The sequence below is a fragment of the Acomys russatus genome, chromosome 2 (genome assembly GCF_903995435.1).
Source record: "Acomys russatus chromosome 2, mAcoRus1.1, whole genome shotgun sequence".
NCBI lineage: Eukaryota > Metazoa > Chordata > Mammalia > Rodentia > Muridae > Acomys > Acomys russatus.
In genome coordinates, this window is record NC_067138.1 from 60242218 (window position 1) to 60261006 (window position 18789).

Consider the following 18789-nt stretch of genomic DNA (forward strand, 5'->3'; position numbering starts at 1 on the left):
AATATTTTCTCTCACACACATGTGCCCCTCCAAGAGCATACAAGTGTGTGTGTGTGTGTGTGTATGAGGGACTTTTGATTTCACAGCCCATACTTGGTCTTCCGTAGTACAATGTCACCAGTAGAAAATGAAATGACGGTGAACCTTTGGCCAGCAAATGTAGGGAGAAGACTATGTTCCTTGGACAGAGGTCACTCTCTGTCAACTTCTGAAAGGTATACCTGGCAAGGAATCAGGCTATGGCAGGAACGTTCAACATTACTTTTGTACTTAATCTCAAGTAACTGGCATTGGGTAATTCAGAAAGTGTTTCCACATTCCGTTGTGGCTTAAAGCTCTTGTCAGCAGCACTGGCCCCAAGTACACTACAGGTTATGGGGAAAGAAGTCACCATATACAGAAGAGCCAGATCACTGACTCCGAGACAATGGGCACAGCACAACTTTTACATTTTTATTACACCAGGTCAAGGAAAACAAATAGAATATGTCGATGTGGCCCCATCTCTTTGGGCAAATATTCTAAGCACACATCCATTCCCATACCTGTGAGAAAGGAATCAAGTTAAAAGCATCTGACAGCTCACCATAGTCCACCCTTAAACTCCTAACACAAGTCTTACACCACTGTGCACAAGATTTTTGGCAGTCACAAGCTCTGTCACGAGGCAGACCTTACAGACAGACAGTGGGAGAAGACAGCTGTCGTTGGCATTCGCCCTCACGGAGTGGGACAGACTGCATGAGGCAGTGTGGCTGTGTGGAGGGACAGAGATTCAGACCTGTGGCAAACTGCTGCTTGCCGAGGGTTACCAGTCAAGGCTTTTCACTTAGACGCATTCCTATGCTGTCCCAGCGTGTTTACACCTAGCAACGTTAAACAATGAAATATAAGCAAGCAATTATGTCTAAATAAAGAGTTTAACGAACGCCCCTCCGGGATATAGGCAATTGCAGAAAGGCATTCCTTGGCACTCCTAGAGCAGACTGGGGTGAAAATTGTACCGCAGGCTGGAGAACAGCCCGATGTGCTTCACAAGGTTGGGCTCCACCACATACGCCTGCTCCCCCTTGGCTCTCAGCAGAGAGTACAGTGCCATGTCTTTGCCAAAGCCCTTATGGCAGTACACCTGGGAGAGGTACGTGAGGGTCCTCCGGGCCGCAGGGGCAGGGAAGAGCATAGCTGGGGTGCAGCACTGAGAGGCAGGAACCACACTGTACAAGGAGGGACTCAGGCGCCGCAGTTCCAGGAAGTAGTGTCGGCCCACCAGCTCCACCAGGCCCATGCTGTACAGAGAGAAGAAAAGCATGACAGGCCAGCTGAAGCCAGGACGACAGGCAAACCTCATGTATAGCCAGGTAAGCACAGGCCCCAGCAGCATGCCCACGCCAACCCACTCTAGGATCCGCATAGGCTCTGGGTTGACGTAGTGCTGTAGCCTCTCCGGGTGATAGAGCTTCAGATACAGGGCATCCTGGAGGTGTGGCTTGGAGAAGCGAGCACGCAAAAGGTGCTCCAGCACTGGGAAGATCTGTTCTTCCGGAAGAGCGTCATCCTCCACCATCAGGACATAGTCCGGGTTGTAGGTCTGCAGCGACGACTCCAGGCAGTAGACATAATCTTGCTTCTCTTTTTCAAATGAGTTAGTTGAGGGGTCATCGCCATAGTCATCTTCCGTGCCCTCGTAACGGTTGGCCACAGGGACATACTTAGAGAGCAGCTTAGCGTCAAAATGGCTCACGCTCCGTTCCACATTGCACAGGAAGAGCTGGTGCCCCTCGCACTGGGGGCCGCACTGCTGCAGAAGCCGATGGAACTGGGACACGACTTGTAGGACATAGTGAAAGCCAGGCTGCCTATCCACAGTGATTATGGTGATCACCAGCCAGGGCCGGGGAGTGGCCTGCCAGACGATGGGCACGGAACCATTGGCAGAGGGCAGCTCTTCGAAGTAGTGAAGGGCAGCCTCCCCCTCCTTCAGGCTCTGCTGTAGGAACTCTTGGCTCATCTGGTTTAGATGCCAATGGCGCAGGTAGAAGTAGGAGTGCAGGAGCCGGTGGCAGGCCAGGGGGGCCAGCAAGCCAAATGTCACCACGGTTAGAACGAAGAGCTGGACAGCAGTGCTGCCCCAGGAAAGCCGCCGAAGCCTCCGGAGAAGCATGGCAGCTGGGGAGGTTGACATAGTCATGAGGTCAACTGGTGGTCATGTCTGGTCCCGAGAACAAACCATCCTGGATCTCAGGCCAGGATCATCCGGTCAACCCTAACGGGAGAAAGCAGAATCAGAAAATAACACTTTAGAAACATGCCAACAATGCAGACGTCGAATCAGAAATTCTAGTTCAAGGCCATGTAGGCACGAAAGATTTGGAAAGATTGTCCGCAGCGATTGCTGACTGGGGTTCTATGTGCCAGTGAATCTGGCGACACTCTCACTGGCTATGAGCAGCGGTACCCTGTGCACTCAACCAACTCTCTATGCCCAAAGGCACACTAGCTTCACAGTGAGTCATAGAATCGCCAGCAGTTGATAAAACTACTATTCCGGTTCACTAGCTACAGAGACATGAGTGTTAACATTGGCACACAGAAAGCAAGGTTTGACACAGAAGAAATACACATAGAGTGCGCTGTAGCAGAAAAGCAGAATACTTGACTGTAATGTCTGAAAACCTTTCCTGCATATCCCAACAGGAAAAAAAAAAAAAGGAATTCTTGGTGGTCCTTGTTATTTAATGGCACGTTTGATTTCTCTAGTCTCATTTAATCTGGTCATTTTAATTCTGATTGTCCAAATTTATTTGTATAGGACTATCATTAGAACCAGTGCAAGAAAGTTTCGTCCTTATGCAAGCAAACTGTAGATCTTGAGAGGGAAGGGAAACATCCCAACCAAGACCTGACAGTGGGCTTCTCAGTGAGGTGGTAGAGTAAGCAGACAAAGAAACAGTCTGATCCAGAAAGGGACAACTTGGTGCACAGTGACTCAGGGAATGGGTATGAAGCATGAACCCCTGATCTGCCAGTCAATTGGTGGGAAGTCACTTCACCTCTCCATATCCTGGATACCTTGGCTCTAAAATACAAGCAATATCTGTCTCATGGGTTCACTATGGATATTAAACATGTTAAGGAAAAAAATCAAACAGAAAAGTCATTAAAATATGTCCCATGCATTCTTCACCATTGAGTGGAGAGTGGGGTCTGACTTTCTTTTATTTATTTATTTATTTATTTATTTATTTATTTAAATTTATTTATTTATTTATTTTTTATTAATTTATTCTTGTTACATCTCAATGTTTATCCCATCCCTTGTATCCTCCCATTCCTCCCCCCCCCATTTTCCCATTATTCCCCTCCCCTATGACTGTTCCTGAGGGGGATTACGTCCCCCTATATATTCTCATAGGGTATCAAGTCTCTTCTTGGCTACTTGCTGTCCTTCCTCTGAGTGCCACCAGGTCTCCCCCTCCAGGGGACATGGTCAAAAGTGAGGCACCAGAGTACGTGAGAAAGTCGTATCACACTCTCCACTCAACTGTGGAGAATATTCTGACCATTGGCTAGATCTGGGAAGGGGTTTAAAGTTTACCTCCTGTATTGTCCTTGGCTGGTGCCTTAGTTTGAGCGGGACCCCTGGGCCCAAATCTGCCTATCATATTGTTCTACTTGTAGATTTCTAGGACCCTCTGGATCCTTTTATTTTGCTGTTCTCCCATGCGTCTCTCATTTAGAGTCCCAATAGGATGCCTTCCCCTCTGTCCCAGTTTCCTGGTAAGTGAAGGCTTTCATGGGACATGCCCCTTAGGCTAGTATGCAGATATAAGTGAGTATATACCATTTGATTCTTTCTGCTTCTGGGTTAACTCACTCATTATGATCATTTCTAGCTCAATCCATTTATCCACAAATTTCGGGAATTCCTTGTTTTTAATAGCTGAGTAGTATTCCATAGTGTATATGTACCACAGTTTCTTTATCCACTCTTCTACTGAGGGACACTTAGGCTGTTTCCATGTTCTGGCTATTATGAATAAGGCTGCTATGAACATGGTTGAGCAAATTTTCTTGTTGTGTGCTGGAGCATCTTCTGGGTATATTCCAAGGAGTGGAATAGCTGGGTCTTGAGGAAGCCCTATTCCCATTTTTCTGAGATAGCACCAGATAGATTTCCAAAGTGGCTGTACTAGTTTGCATTCCCACCAGCAATGAAGGAGTGTTCCTCTCTCCCCACATCCTCGCCAGCATGTGGTGTCGCTTGAATTTTTGATCTTAGCCATTCTGATGGGTGTAAGATGGAATCTCAGAGTTGTTTTGATTTGCATTTCCCTGATGACTAAGGAGGTTGAGCATTTCTTTAAGTGTTTCTCAGCCATTTGATACTCCTCTGTTGAGAATTCTCTGTTTAGTTCCAAGCCCCATTTCTCAATTGGGTTATTCGGTTTGGTGGTGTTTAATTTCTTGAGTTCTTTATATATTTTGGATATTAGACCTTTGTCAGATGTAGGGTTGGTGAAGATTTTTTTCCAGTCTGTAGGCTGTCGCTTTGTTCTCTTGACAGTGTCTCCTGCCTTACAGAAGCTTCTCAGCCTCATGAGGTCCCATTTATTAATGGTTGACATTAAGGTTTTTTTTATTTTTTATTAATTTATTCTTGTTACATCTCAATGGTTATCCCATCCCTTATATCCTCCCATTCTTCCCTCCCTCCCATTTTCCCCTTATTCCCTTCCCCTATGACTGTTCCTGAGGGGGATTTCCTCCCCCTGTATAAGCTCATAGGGTATCAAGTCTGTTCTTGGTAACCTGCTATCCTTCCTCTGAGTGCCACCAGGTCTCCCCCTCCAGGGGACATGGTCAAATATGAGGCACCAGAGTTCGTGTGAAAGTCATACCCCACTCTCCACTCAACTGTGGAGAATATTCTGTCCATTGGCTAGATCTGGGAAGGGGTTTAAAGTTTACCGCCTGTATTGTCCTTGGCTGGTGCCTTAGTTTGAGCGGGACCCCTGGGCCCCAATCTGCCTGTCATAATGTTCTACTTGTAGGTTTCTAGGACCCTCTGGATCCTTCTACTTTGCTATTCTCCCATGCTTCTCTCATCTAGAGTCCCAATAGGATGTCTTCCCCTCTGTCCCAGTTTCCTGGTAAGTGAAGGCTTTCGTGGGACATGCCCCTTGGGCTAGTATGCAGATATAAGTGAGTATATACCATTTGAGTCCTTCTGCTGCTGGGCTAACTCACTCATTATGATCATTTCTAGCTCAATCCATTTGTCCACAAATTTCGGGAATTCCTTGTTTTTAATAGCTGAGTAGTATTCCATAGTGTATATGTACCACAGTTTCTTTATTCATTCTTCTACTGAGGGACACTTAGGCTGTTTCCATGTTCTGACTTTCATGCGAACTCTGGTGCCCCATTTTTGACCATGTCCCCTTGATGGGGAGGCCTGATGGCACTCAGAGGAAGGATAGCAGGTTACTAAGAAGACTGATACCCTATGAACATATACAGGAGGAGGAGGTCCCCCTCAGTCACAGACATAGGGGAGGGGAGTAAGGGGAAAGCGAGAGGGAGGGAGGAATGGGAGGATACAAGGGATGGCCTAACAATTTCGATGAAATATTAATAAACTAATAAAATATTAAAAATAAAATATGTCTCATGAAGTGGGAGAGTTGGCTAAGTCAGTAAAGGGCTTGCCATGCAAACAGAGAATCAGAGTTTGAACCCTAAAACCAGTCTCTCTCCAAAACAATATGTGGAAGCACATCCTTATAACCAACTACTGGGGAGGTGGAGTCCAGCAGACCTCAGGATCTATGGGACCTCTCTGGCTAGCCAGCTTAGCCTGCTGGTCAATCTCCCCGACAGTGCACAGACCCTAGATTAACAGCAAAGTTAGAGGCTTAGCAAGTGGCTTAAGAGTGCCTGCTATGTAAACTAGAAGGACCTGAGTTCAAATCCCCAGGTCCCACATAAAAGCTAGCCGAGGTAGCATGTGCTTATAATGGCAGATGGGAGGCACAAACAGAATTCCTAAAAGCTTGGAGCCAGCAAGTCTGGTGTGGGCAGCTGTGAGACCATCTCAACAAAAGGTAGAAGGGAAAGACCAAGAGTAAAGGTTTCTCTTGAGACTTGTGCAATCTACCATGGCACATTCATAAACAGGAACATGAAAGCACACATACACATCAAAAGGAGAAGAAAAGAAAAATAAAAGAGACATTTGAGACTCTCTTCTTAGCCTCCACATGCACACACGTACATGCACACACTGCACATGCACATGTGTCCCTCCCCCAAAATACAATTGATGCTCATATTCATGTAATATTTGAGAAGCAAGCAATTCTAGCATTCTGATGGAAAAAATAGGTTCACACCAAACAATAAAATTAAAAGCAATAAAGCTAATATAAAAGCAGTAGGCATAATGCAAGACTGACTGATAACTATAGCATGAAAAATGTACAGATGCCTCACAAACATGATAATTTATGGCCGCTTGGAAGAATACAGTCCAGTCTGTGAGTGATGGAGGGGCTCTCAAGAGGTTGCAGTTGTACTGTCTGCTCACACTCTCATATCTGCATTCTACTTTTAGCCGTCACATTGAACTTCAATTCCCTGCCTGCCTCCTTCAGGGTAGGGGTCATACGACTAGGGCTTGCCGGGAAGATGTGAGCTGCAGAGCCTCTCTGGATCTAGCAGAGGGTCTGCCCCAACTGCTCACCTCTCCCCTCCTGACACCTACACTGGTTAGTGTGCTGAGCTCCATGTAGACCACTGTGTCCACCAGCTAGTGACTTTGGGATGCGTTCTGTTGGATAGTTATTCTGAACTGGCCTCTGCGGTCACATAGAACGCCAAACATCTCTCTTCTGTGTCATGACACCGTTCAAAGGAGACAAGTATGCAACAGAAGACCACGGTCCTGGAAGCCCAGGATGTGAACCAAATTCTTCTAGTCCGGTCAAGAGAACACAGTACTAACGAACAACTACAGAGAGAAAGAGGCAAGGAGCTTTTGGTAGCAATTGACCCTAGGCTTGCTGGTTTGTGAGCACCTATACTACAGACTGGTTCCTTCCCCCTCTGATCAGCTTTAGTCTACAGAGTTAGTACACCACAGACTTGCACGTCACCTCGCCTCATTAGATCTTTTTCATCACTACTATTGGACACCAATATTGTCTCTAGGTTGGTAGCTTTGGGAACAGGGCTATTTGGGTGGCTCTCTGCTCCTGCCCTGGCTATTACCCAAGGGAGCAAGACCATCTAGAGGAAGGGATTAGATACAAAGTCAACAAGATAAGGCAATCAGCTTGGAAAATGCCAGGTGTACAATAAATGCTGTGGCTTACAACAATATGACAGGTGGGACAGAAAATGGGAGTGCCCATGTTGACATAAAGAGGACCTTTAATCCCAGGAATTCACTCCACTGTAGGAAATAAAACCACTAACATCTCACAAAGTCCTTTACTTAAAAATATATCTAGGATCAGGGAAGGATAGAGTCTTAATCAGCAGTGTCTAGGGTCTCTGCTTGCTGTGAGTGTTTCCTGGGGGGTGACAGACAGCCACAAGCCTTTGTGGTTTACAATAATGACCTGGCATTCCTGCACACAGGTCTGCTGATAGTGGTGGCACTGCTCAGTTCAGGTATAGAAGGCAGGCTGGACACAGGCAGCCAATGTGCTTCTTCTTCCTATAGATCAAAGTGCAGCGGAAATGGCTCCCAGGGCTGTGCTCTTAGCTCAGGTAGAAGCTAAGGCATCCTTGCTGGTGTGCCACAGACCAAATCTACTCATTGCTGCTATGAACACAGCTGAGTAAATGCCCTTGTGGTACGGTGGAGCATCTTTCGGGTATATGCCCAGGAGTGGTACAGCTGAGTCTTGAGTTAGCACTCTTCCCAATTTTCTGAGAATGATTGATTTCCAAAGTAGTTGTACAAGTTTGTACTCCCACCAGCAACAGAGGAGTGTTCCCCTTTCTCCGTGTCCTCGCCAGCATGTGCTGTCACTTGAGTATTTGATCTTAGCCATTCTGATGGGTGTAAGATGGAATCTCAAGAGTCGCTTCGACTTGCATTTCCCTGATGACTAAGGACACTGAAGGTCAAGGGGAGGGGAATAGGGCAGAAAAGGGAAGGAGGCTGGGAACGGGAAGATACAAGGGAGGGATAACATTAGGGATGTAATGTAAATAAATTATAATAAATTGACATTTTTAAAAATTTAAAAAGCAAGAGAAAAAAATCTATTTATTGCATCCACTGGTCAAAGCAATAGGGACAGGGAAACCTACTTTCCTGCAGAGCGAGGGAAAGGGGAAGCGCACTATCATAAACGAAGAGCTGCAGGCTGATTTCTAGACTCTCAGAGACAAAGAAAGGATCCAGTGACCTGCTCAGAGAAAGTCCCAAACCCTCAGAGGTATAAGCCTTGTCTCTGAACCATGGGGAAGTGAAGGGCCAGAGCAGGCTTCCAAAATGATCCCCGAAATTCAGTGGTTTGTAAGAACTAAGGTGTTTAGATGTTTCTGTTTTCATACGTGGGGTGGGGTGACAAACAGTTCAGGTACACAAGACAATAAGAAAGAAGCAGTGAATGTCTTTATTCTGAATATGCCATAGAAGAAGTAGAAGCCACTCAATAGCACGTGGCCACTATGTGCCCATTGAGCTTTAAGTGTGTAGATTCTAGGGTACTTTTAAATTATGTTCAATGTCTTTTATATGAGGAAAGAGAGATAGAGGGGGAGTGAGGAAGAGACAGAGATGGACAGTCACAGAGAAAGGGAGGAGAAGAGGAGGAAGAGGGGAGAAGAAGAGAGGGAAGGTGGAGAGATACACACACAGAGACAGAGAGACAAAGAGACACAGAGATAGAGAGAGGAGAAAGGGAGGAGAAAGAGAGGAGAGACACCATCTTGCTTTTTTCCTCTTTTCTAAGCATTAAACTTTAGCCGGGCGTGGTGGCACACGCCTTTAATCCCAGCACTCGGGAGGCAGAGGCAGGCGGATCGCTGTGAGTTCAAGGTCAGCCTGGTCTACAAAGTGAGTCCAGGACGGCCAAGGCTACACAGAAAAACTCTGTCTTGAAAAAACAAAAAGAAAAAAAAAACAAAACTTTAGCTTCTCCTCTTGTTACTTGCCCATAAAGGTTAACTGAACCTCAGTTTCTTTCATACATTCTAGAATGGACAGGTAAAATCGCACCGCCTTTCATTGACCTTACGGGTTTTGTGACACAGTAAAAAGAGGACTGGAAAGCCTCAAACTGGCTCTCAGGGCTACTTCATTGAGCACATGGACCAAGTTACATACATGCACAGAAAGAGAAAGAAGGCGCTAGAAGCCTGAAGCAGAGAGAGGGTATGGGATGCCTGAAGCCACTGGTCATGAAGATATCTGTCACCACCCCAGGGAGAAAAACACAATACTGTGGAACACTTCAACACTGCAAAGTAGCACATTCATTGTGGGCCACAGAAAATGGGATCACATAATGACTGGCTTGGCAAAACTCCATGGGTTATGTAGACATTCAAGAGTATGTTCTTGCTGTCTTTGGGGGCATGCTGGTGTGTGGCATCCACTAACACTCACTGTTGACTGCACTTTTCTGATAGAGTTTGACATACCTGACCACCGTAAGGACCTAACCTAAACACATCAGATTTTTTTCATTCACAATCTGAGGAATGGAATTTTTCTACCAACCTATGAATGTAGGCAGAGGTGAGCAGCCACATTTATATAACTGAGGTTGTGTCTAGATGAACGGTTCTCAACCTGTGGGGTCACCATCCCTTTGGGACCACATATCAAATATCCTGCACATCATGTATTTACATTATGAATCATAACAGTAGCAAAATTACAGTTATGAAGTAGTAATAAAAATAATTTTATGGTTGGGCTGGATCACCACAACACTGGGAACTGTACTGAAGGGCCATGGCATTAGGAAGTTTGAGAACTACTGGTCTAGACACGTCCTTTTCTGAGAAGTCCAGCCACCCATAAGATTACTGCAGACACTCACACTCCACTGAGATTGTAGTCTGACTGGTTTTTCTGAATCAGCAGGTTACAACTATTTCAATTCTATGGAGGTAGGTACGTATTTATGTCTTTCAAGTACTGCAATGTAAGGTTCAGCTGTTCCCTAAACGGTATTCCATCTATTACCACATCTAGGGGTCAGGACTCAGAAAACAATAAAGGATACAGACCCGGGGCAAGAAGTATGAATTAGGATTTCTATGAACAAGTACACAGAGTGATAGTAGATACTGTGTTTTAGTGCATCTGGTGAAAAATTAAATAGAGCTGAGTGACAGAACCACCACAGTATATGTCAGGAAGTAAGTATTTTTGTGTATTTTTCCCAAGTCCTCCTTTCTTCATGAAAGATACCATTACTTTCCCAGGCACCAGTATTAGAGCCTACCAGGTTCTGACTTCTCACTTCCTTCCAGGCCCTTCCCAATTCTAGGGCCTGGGACCTGAATGGAGAGCTCTCAAGAGAAGAAAAATGGCTAAGAAACATTATAAAAAATGTTCATCATCCATATGGAAACACAAATCAAAACAACTTTGAGATTCCACCTTACTCCAATCAGAACAAAACAACCAACAACAATGCAGGAGAGGGTGTGGGGAAAGAAAGCCTCATTCTCTGCTGGTGGGGCTACAAGCTGGTGCAGATACTATGGTGAACACTCAAAAGGCTAGAAGTAAATCTCCTATATGAGCCAGATATGCCACCCCTTAGCATGTGCTCAAAGGACTACGCATCACGTTCACTTTTGCTCTATTTACAATACCTAGGAAATGGGGAAAAGTTAAATGTTCTCCAATCAACAAAGGCATAAGGAAAACACAGTTCAAACACACTATGAAATACTATTCAGTTGTACATAAAAATGACATCATGAACTCTGCAGGTAAAGGATAAAACTAGAGAAGATTATATTGAGTGAGGTAACCCAGACCCAGAAAGACAAACAGCCCAAGTTCTCTCTCACTAGAGGCTCCTCACGCCAAATCTTCAAGTGTGAGTGTTTATCCTAAAGTAACCCCAGAAACCAACAGTGTGAAAGGGACCATGGCTGGTGTAGGGAGTTGGATGAGCCACAGAGAGGAGAATAGCAAGGTACAAGTGCTCTGGTTGGGTAAATGGGGCAGGAGGAGAGAAATAAGTACAGAGGAAGGGTAAAATAACTAGTGAACTCATGGAGATCAGATAAGAACCACCACTCTACTAAATCACCAGAATCCTTAATACTTAAATATTTTGCCCTTAACTCAGAGAGATAAGTGGAACTGTCATTGCTCACCAAGGAAACTTCTCTGTGTAACAGAAGGAGACCATTACAGAAAACCACAACCAATTAAAATGTAAAGTCTTGGGGCCCAGTCCCAAACAACTCCAAACTCCAAACACTCTCGAAACAACTCCAACACCCAAGGCTCAGGGTCCATTGTGGAAGAGGGGACAGAAAAATTGTAAGAGCCAGAGGACTAGTAATTTCGCTGTGTGAGTTGTATCTTCAAGTCGTCCCAGAAGCTACAGCTATAATTACCTCACCAGCATGACATCGCTAGCCACGAGTTGAACAAGGACAACAACAACAGACGTGGACCAGGGAAAGTCCTTGGGGCCTCAACCCTACCCAGAGAACTAAAGGCAACCAAGGAACGCTAACAGCAAGAGAAACAGTCTTCCCCAGAAAAACACACACCATTCGGTTATCTAGTATCAAATGGTCAGCCCTGAAAACATACGTACAAGTAACATTATACAGACTGAGCAGCTTCTACTTAGGAACATATATTCTGTATATATGCAAATATTTGCATGTAACAACAATTAATAAATAGGAGGCCATGCATTTGCAAGAGAGCAAGAAAAAGTATATGGAGGAGTTTGGAGGAAGGAAAGAAAAGAGGGAGATGCTATAATTATATTACAGTCACAAAAATAAAAATTTTAAATGTCAATGGGGTAATGAACTGAACACACACACATACACACACACACACATACACACACACCATTCAACATCCTCAGCCATTAGGAAAATGCAAATTAAAACTATTTTGAGAGCTACAGAGATGGCACAGGGGTTAAAAGCACTTGCTGCTTTTGCAGAGGACACAGGTTCATTTCCCAGTACCCACAGAGCAGCTTGTTAAAGCCACCCATAACTCCAGAATCAAGGGATCTGACACCCCTACTGGCCTCTGCTGGCATCAGGCATGCACACAGTGCCCACATGTAGACAACAGCCATACACATAAAATAATAATACATAAATCTTGAAAAAAAAACTAGTTAGGGATTCTATTACACTCTAATCAGAATAGCTAACATCTAGAAAAATGACAATAATGCTGGCAAAGATGTGGAGACAAAGAGCCATTATTTACTGTTGGTAGGAGTGTGAACTAATGCGGCCATTACGGAAGTCAGTATGGGGGTTTAATATGTATATACTGCATGCATCTATACTTGCACACATTCGTCACTGCAGTATTCACAACAGCTAGGAGATGAAAACAGACTACATGTCCATCAACAGATGGAATGATAGAGAAAATGTGGCAAATATGCACAGTAGAGTTTTATTCAGCCATAAATAAAAGTGAAATGGTGACATTTGGCAGGAAAACGGGCTGAACTGGAAATCATTACATTAAGCAAAATATGCCAACGTCAGAAAGACAAATATCGTGTTTTCCCCTCTATGCAAATCTCACATTTTAATATTTGTGTGTGAATGTATGATTGAGTGGTGTGTGTGTGTGTGTTTATATGGGGGATAAGTTATAACGTTAGAAAGAGGACCTCAAGAGAAGCAGGGATCTTAAAAACTTTAAAAGAGAAGGTGCTACTGGGGAGAGGTGGGGGAGCGGCAGGGGGAGCAGCAGGACAGGTGACGGAGTCAAGAGGACAAGTAAGGACTAAGTATAAAAGTTCCACAGCTAGACCCATGCTATGCATGCTAACTTAAAAAAAAAAAAATTTAAAATATCTCACTACGGAGACATTGCTTAGATGAAAAGCCTGCCTGTGGAAGCCCATCATCAGGCGTGGGATGGGATGCTGCAAACGACGTCACAGTTTCCGTTACCATCTGATCCTCTGAAGCATAGATCAGGACAGAACTCTCTTCTATAACACTGTTTGCTTCTGACAGTTCCCCCGTGTCTGCAGAAGAAGGTCCAAACAATTTGCCAAGGTTTCCCAGCTCCAGCAATCTTCCTAACAGCAGCTTTCTTACACACGTCAACTCAACCATGGAGAAATCAGATGAAGAAGAAGTACACATCTCTTCTAAAGAACCAACCAGATTTCCCCAGCCAGAACTAACTGCCTTTTTTTTTTTTTACACATATTAGGACCCTTTACATGAATCTTCCCCAGAGCACTTATTTGTCACTATTACTTTAGACTGCACAATTGTCTTTTGGGACCCACGGTAGATTGATTGTAGGACTCCCCGCCCCTCAGACTCCTTACACAAAATGTCACTGTCTGTAGGCACGAGCTATGCACTCCTTCAATACATTATATTATCTCTGATACCTATCAGAATGCAAATGCTATATAATTCATAGCTGTACTATACTGCTCAGAGAATAATGACAATAAAAACAAATACGAACATGTTTGGTTTAAATGAAATCTCAATTTCTTGAATTATTTTTGATTTACGGTAAGCTGAATCCACAGATGTGGACCCTGAGATACAGAGTAGAATATCTGTTTATAAATATTTGCTAAATCCTCACTGCATATCCCAGGGTGCGTTCGACCCTTGCATTCGTTTCTTTGGATCAAATACACAGCTTTCAAATAGCGATACAATTAATTCCCATTTTGATGGGAAAATAGATTCTAGTGAATGATAAGCAGGAAATTCAAAGCCCATAATTGTCCATGATGCCTGACGCCGTTTATGGTGCCCCTCATAACCCTTTACCCAATAGGCTTTAAGTCCCTTGTCACTGGCTTCAGTGTAATTTATCTTTGACTTGCCTCACAGGCCCAGCACAGTACTCTCTCTATCCAAGAAAAGATTTAAGGATTACTGAGCAAATAAAAGATAACATCAAGTCTTTTAGCCTTAATGGCCCTTAATTCTTATGCTATAAAATTGGGAGTAGCACAGAACCCAACTACATACTGGGCAGAGAACAACTTATTTCAACTTTGCCTAGCACTTATGTGCCCGACATTCTTTTAGGCATTGAGTGGATCTGCATAAGAAGCCCATGATGGTTAGTGAGTCTACTTTGTAGCTGGTCAAGCTAAGGCAGAGTAGACTTACAGTGGTTAACAAGGATTTTGGAATGGGGTATTAAAAAACAAATCCAGGATTCCTGCTCTCACCCAACGTGTACAAGTGCTTCTGGGCCCAAGAAAATAAAATGAAAACCCATTAGAAATGAGTCAAAGACTTTTAGGATATGGCAGGCAACAACGTAAACAATACATGGTGTGTGTGTGTGTGCGCGCGCGCGCGCGCGCGTGAGTCCGCATGCGCATGCGCGCGGGTGCATACATGGTACCACTGGTTAACTATGAAGAGATTTACACACTACGTTATTTATAATAATAGTATGTACTTATAAAATACATAAAATAAATGCTTGTTGTTGTTTTGGTTTTTCGGGACAGGGTTTCTCTGTGTAGCCTTGGCTGTCCTGGACTCACTTTGTAGACCAGGCTGGCCCCAAACTCACAGTGATCCTCCTGCCTCTGCCTTCCGAGTGCTGGGATTAAAGGCGTGTGCCACCACGCCTGGCTCTAAAATAAATGCCTTTTTATCTCAACTTTATTAACAGAACAGAAAACGCAGACAAAATGGAAATGGGATACATTTAGAATAAAACTGAAATACCTACAAATAATTTGAAGAAACAGGCAGACTATAACGCATAAAGTTATACTAAAGGATATTTTTAAAGCCATTAATAAATCATAAAATGAACATTTTTTTCAGTAATAAGAAGACGATCCTTTTCACGAAGCTAATCTTGATAATTAACACAATCTCAATTCAATTTACTCCAAGAAGAAGCAATACAGTTTAACAAATGCGCATCTGCATGTAAATTGGTACAGTCGTAGAAGGTCAGACCAGGGCATCCCCTTTGACAGGGGATAGCAAGGAATACACCTGGCAGAAATGATGAGACATGCTACTTAAAACCAGTAAGATTCAGGGATGGGATAAACATTGAGATGTAACAAGAATAAATTAATAAAAAAAATTTTTTTAAAAACCAGTAAGATTCTTTTCACTTAAATTCTGTTTGTCACGGAAGGGGTGGTGGTAATAAATGGGAAGGGAAGGACTATGTTGGTTCAAATTATAGAAAATATACATAGTATGGCCATTTTATTTTGTACAGGGAATATAATTTAATGAAAGCGAGATGAAAGGCATGACAGAAGGAGGTTTCCTGATGGCTTTCTACATGCCTGTGAAGAACACATATGACCTTGATGACCTGTGACACTGAGTCTTGTGATACATGGACAGTGAGCAGGCGACACAGAAGCCTAAACCCTCTTTTAACTCCTACTTGTTACATTTATGGTGTATTATATTACTTTATATTTGTATGCTTGTGCCTTATTATTATTATATTAATTCTTATTTACTATGTTGAGATAGGGTCTTGTTATGAAGCCCACACTGGCTTGACACTAGAGTCTCTTAGCTCAGCCTCCCTAGGGCTGGGATTGCAAGTCTGTGCCACCAGTCTCAGCTGTTTTCCTTTCTATGCATTTTGGTGCCATGACTCTGTTATTTTAATTAGAGACTTTATAATGTATTCTATTATCTTACTAGGCACATTTTTTCTCATGACTCAGCACAATTCTCCTGGTTTTTAAAAACAACTTTAGTCCACAGCCACAACACCCTAAATGCCCCCAATCTTGCCTAAAAACAACTTTATTACAACAAAATGTACCATTAAATAGTTCAAGCTTCGAAAAATTCATAGATACCTACCACCACATTAAAAAAATTAATGAGCCGGGCGTGGTGGCGCACGCCTTTAATCCTAGCACTCGGGAGGCAGAGGCAGGCGGATCGCTGTGAGTTCGAGGCCAGCCTGGTCTACAAAGTGAGTCCAGGATGGCCAAGGCTACACAGAGAAACCCTGTCTCGAAAAACTAAAAATAAATAAATAAATAAATAAATAAAAATAAATAAATAAATTAATGAAAGTATTTTAAAGTGTTTTGAATTATAATTGGAGAAACTACAAATAGATGCTCTCCGATTAAAATATGAGGAAAAGAATTACTATGCCATCCGTATAAATGCAAAAGACTAACACGCTGGCCATTAAGCACTGATTCCTTTGGGTAAAGCCAAGCAAAGTAAAACTACTTAGCATTATTCTACATTTTTAATATAAAACACCAAATGTAGAAAAAAATTAAAGGTTAAACAGAGAATCTCAACAAGCTAAAAGATGCAGTTTTATTCATAATTTCCTATTTTTAAGGGTTTTTTTTTTTTTTTTTTTTTTTTGCTTCAAGATTATCATTTCCATTTTTTCTGCTTCTCATTATATTAAGTGTGAGACACGTTGCTAGCTCTTCTGACCTCATGAACTACTGGGGCATAAAGACCCTCTAGGAATCCACCTCTAAAACACTTCCCTTACATGGTGTATTTCTCTTGGGGAAACAGAGGCGCGTAGTGGCACGCACAGACACCTGCAGATTTTTGCTGATACTCCGCACGGTGAGATCATTATAGAAGGGGCGCTGTGGTCCGGTACTTGAGGGCCGAGCAGGAGAAGCCAGGTTACACAACCTGAGCTGCGGAGGTTCAGGCCCCAGGAGACCCTGGAGCGCAGTGCGGCACAGGCGACGCCAGGGCTCTAGAACCAGCGCAAGGGCTGAGACACACCCATCCATCCTAACTCACTTTGGCGAAAATTATAGTGAAGGGGAACCCAATGCTTGGCATTTAGGGTCGCCGCTAACCTTGGAAAATCCCCGCTGCCCTCTGGCCTCAGTTTCTCCCACCTGCAAGCCGAGACAGCTAGTCGCAGTGGCGCTCGGAGAGCGGGCGTTCCCGGGAGCGAGAGGGGCGCCTTCCCGGGGTCACCTTTGCCGGAGGACGCGCCCTGCCGAAGACGCGTGAAGCGGCTCCCGCTCCCGGGCAGCCATTAGGCGGCAGCTCTCGGGCTGCCCGCGAGGCCCGGTGGTACCGGGCTTTTGGGCTGTAACCCTCGCTGGGCCTGGTGACAGTACTGCCGGGCGAGCGGCCGCCGGCCTGGTGCCGCAGACGCAGCGAGGGCGGGGCCGCGGCGGCGCAGCCAGCCGGCCGGGCGCAGGGCCCGGGACACAGGCCTCAGGTGCACCACTCCCCGCTGCTGCTGTCGCTCCTACAGCGCGTCCCCTCGGTGGCGCGCTTTTCCGCGACACCAGCCGGGCAGGAAACCTACCCAGTGGAGGCGGTCTCCTGCGTCCCGCCTTGCCAAGGCCACTGCCTCTGTAGCCCCCGCTGGCGGATCTCCGTGGAGTCCGGAGCAGCTGAAGCCTCGCCTCCTCCCGCAGCTAGCTTCGGCGCAGGGCTCCCCCTCGCTCTTGCCAGGCCATGTGACCTGCGAGCTGCGGAGCGACTGCAGCCCCCAAAGCTGGATCGGAGGTGGGGGTGGAAGAGGCAAAAGGCGCCAGCTGATGGGCAGCGAGGGAAAAGCAGGGTTGTCCCCCCCCCACACCACCCCGATGTTCTCCTGAGAACTCGTTGACTGCCCCTTTTGTGAGGGGATCACAAGCCGTCGTTTTATTCCATCAGGTGGGCACACGAAGATGTATTTTAATGAAACATCTCGCCTTTTGCGGAAGTGTTTGCGTAGAAAGCTATTTTTGTTTGGGAATGGGCTTCAATCTTTGAAATGCCTTCTGCTTAAATGCAAAAGGCCCTGGAACACATAACTGGAGATGGGAGAAAAAAATATACACTTGGGTAGCATAATCCCTGAAGTGTAACGCAGGGAAAACACAGGAAATGATTAAAAGAAGAAAAAAAACGTGCGTGTCTAAGGGACGTTAACAGCCAGCTTTGCACCCTGGCCTTACCAGGACTCTCACCACCATGCATTTTTGTGGCCATTTTTATTGCTTCTAATTCCATGTCAGTTTTCCTGTCTAGGCCAAGGCTTAAATGAACATTTGGAGGTGTGCATATAATATGAAATCTGAATTATGGGGATTGTGAAGTTGTCTGATAATTATTATTTAAGTACTCAGGATGCAAGCAAGTTGCAAGATTAGGAGGCCCCAAAATAGAAAAATATCCAGTTAAAAATCTACCCTTTCTGTAGCTGGGTACAAGTTTATAGGGTTAAAAAGAGGCAATTCTGTAAGTAAATCATTTGATGTAATAATGAGACCATCATCCTGTCGCTGGGTGTTCTAGTTGCTTTCTATTACAGGGTAAATAATCAGGACCAAAGGCAACTTGGGGAGGAAGGGTTTATTTCATACTATAGCTTAGACTGTCTTGCAGGAACCTAGAGGCAGGAACTGGAGGAAGCAGAGACATGGAGGAATGCTGCCTGTTAGCCTGTGCCAAGTAGACAAAAAGCAAACAAGACCAGCAACAAACAACAACAGGAACAAAACACTAGTACACTGAGCGTCTGAATTGTAGCCATAAGCAGATGGAACAATATATGAACTGCTGCTTTAAAGAATATACTAGATTCTATAGCCCTGGTTCTCA

The 18789-nt window shown here is 44.5% G+C and overlaps 1 protein-coding gene across 1 annotated transcript; it reads right to left on the reverse strand.

The window, feature by feature from the left end:
* Positions 1 to 724: 724 nt before the first annotated feature.
* Pgap4 (post-GPI attachment to proteins GalNAc transferase 4) lies at positions 725 to 17225 on the reverse strand. The gene is made up of 2 exons (XM_051162023.1): positions 17085 to 17225; positions 725 to 2263 (listed from the first exon to the last, which is right to left on the reverse strand). Exon 2 carries the CDS (start codon positions 2186 to 2188, stop codon positions 977 to 979), a length of 1212 nt encoding a protein of 403 aa, XP_051017980.1. The 5' UTR covers positions 2189 to 2263; positions 17085 to 17225; the 3' UTR covers positions 725 to 976.
* Between the last annotated feature and the right edge of the window lie 1564 nt (positions 17226 to 18789).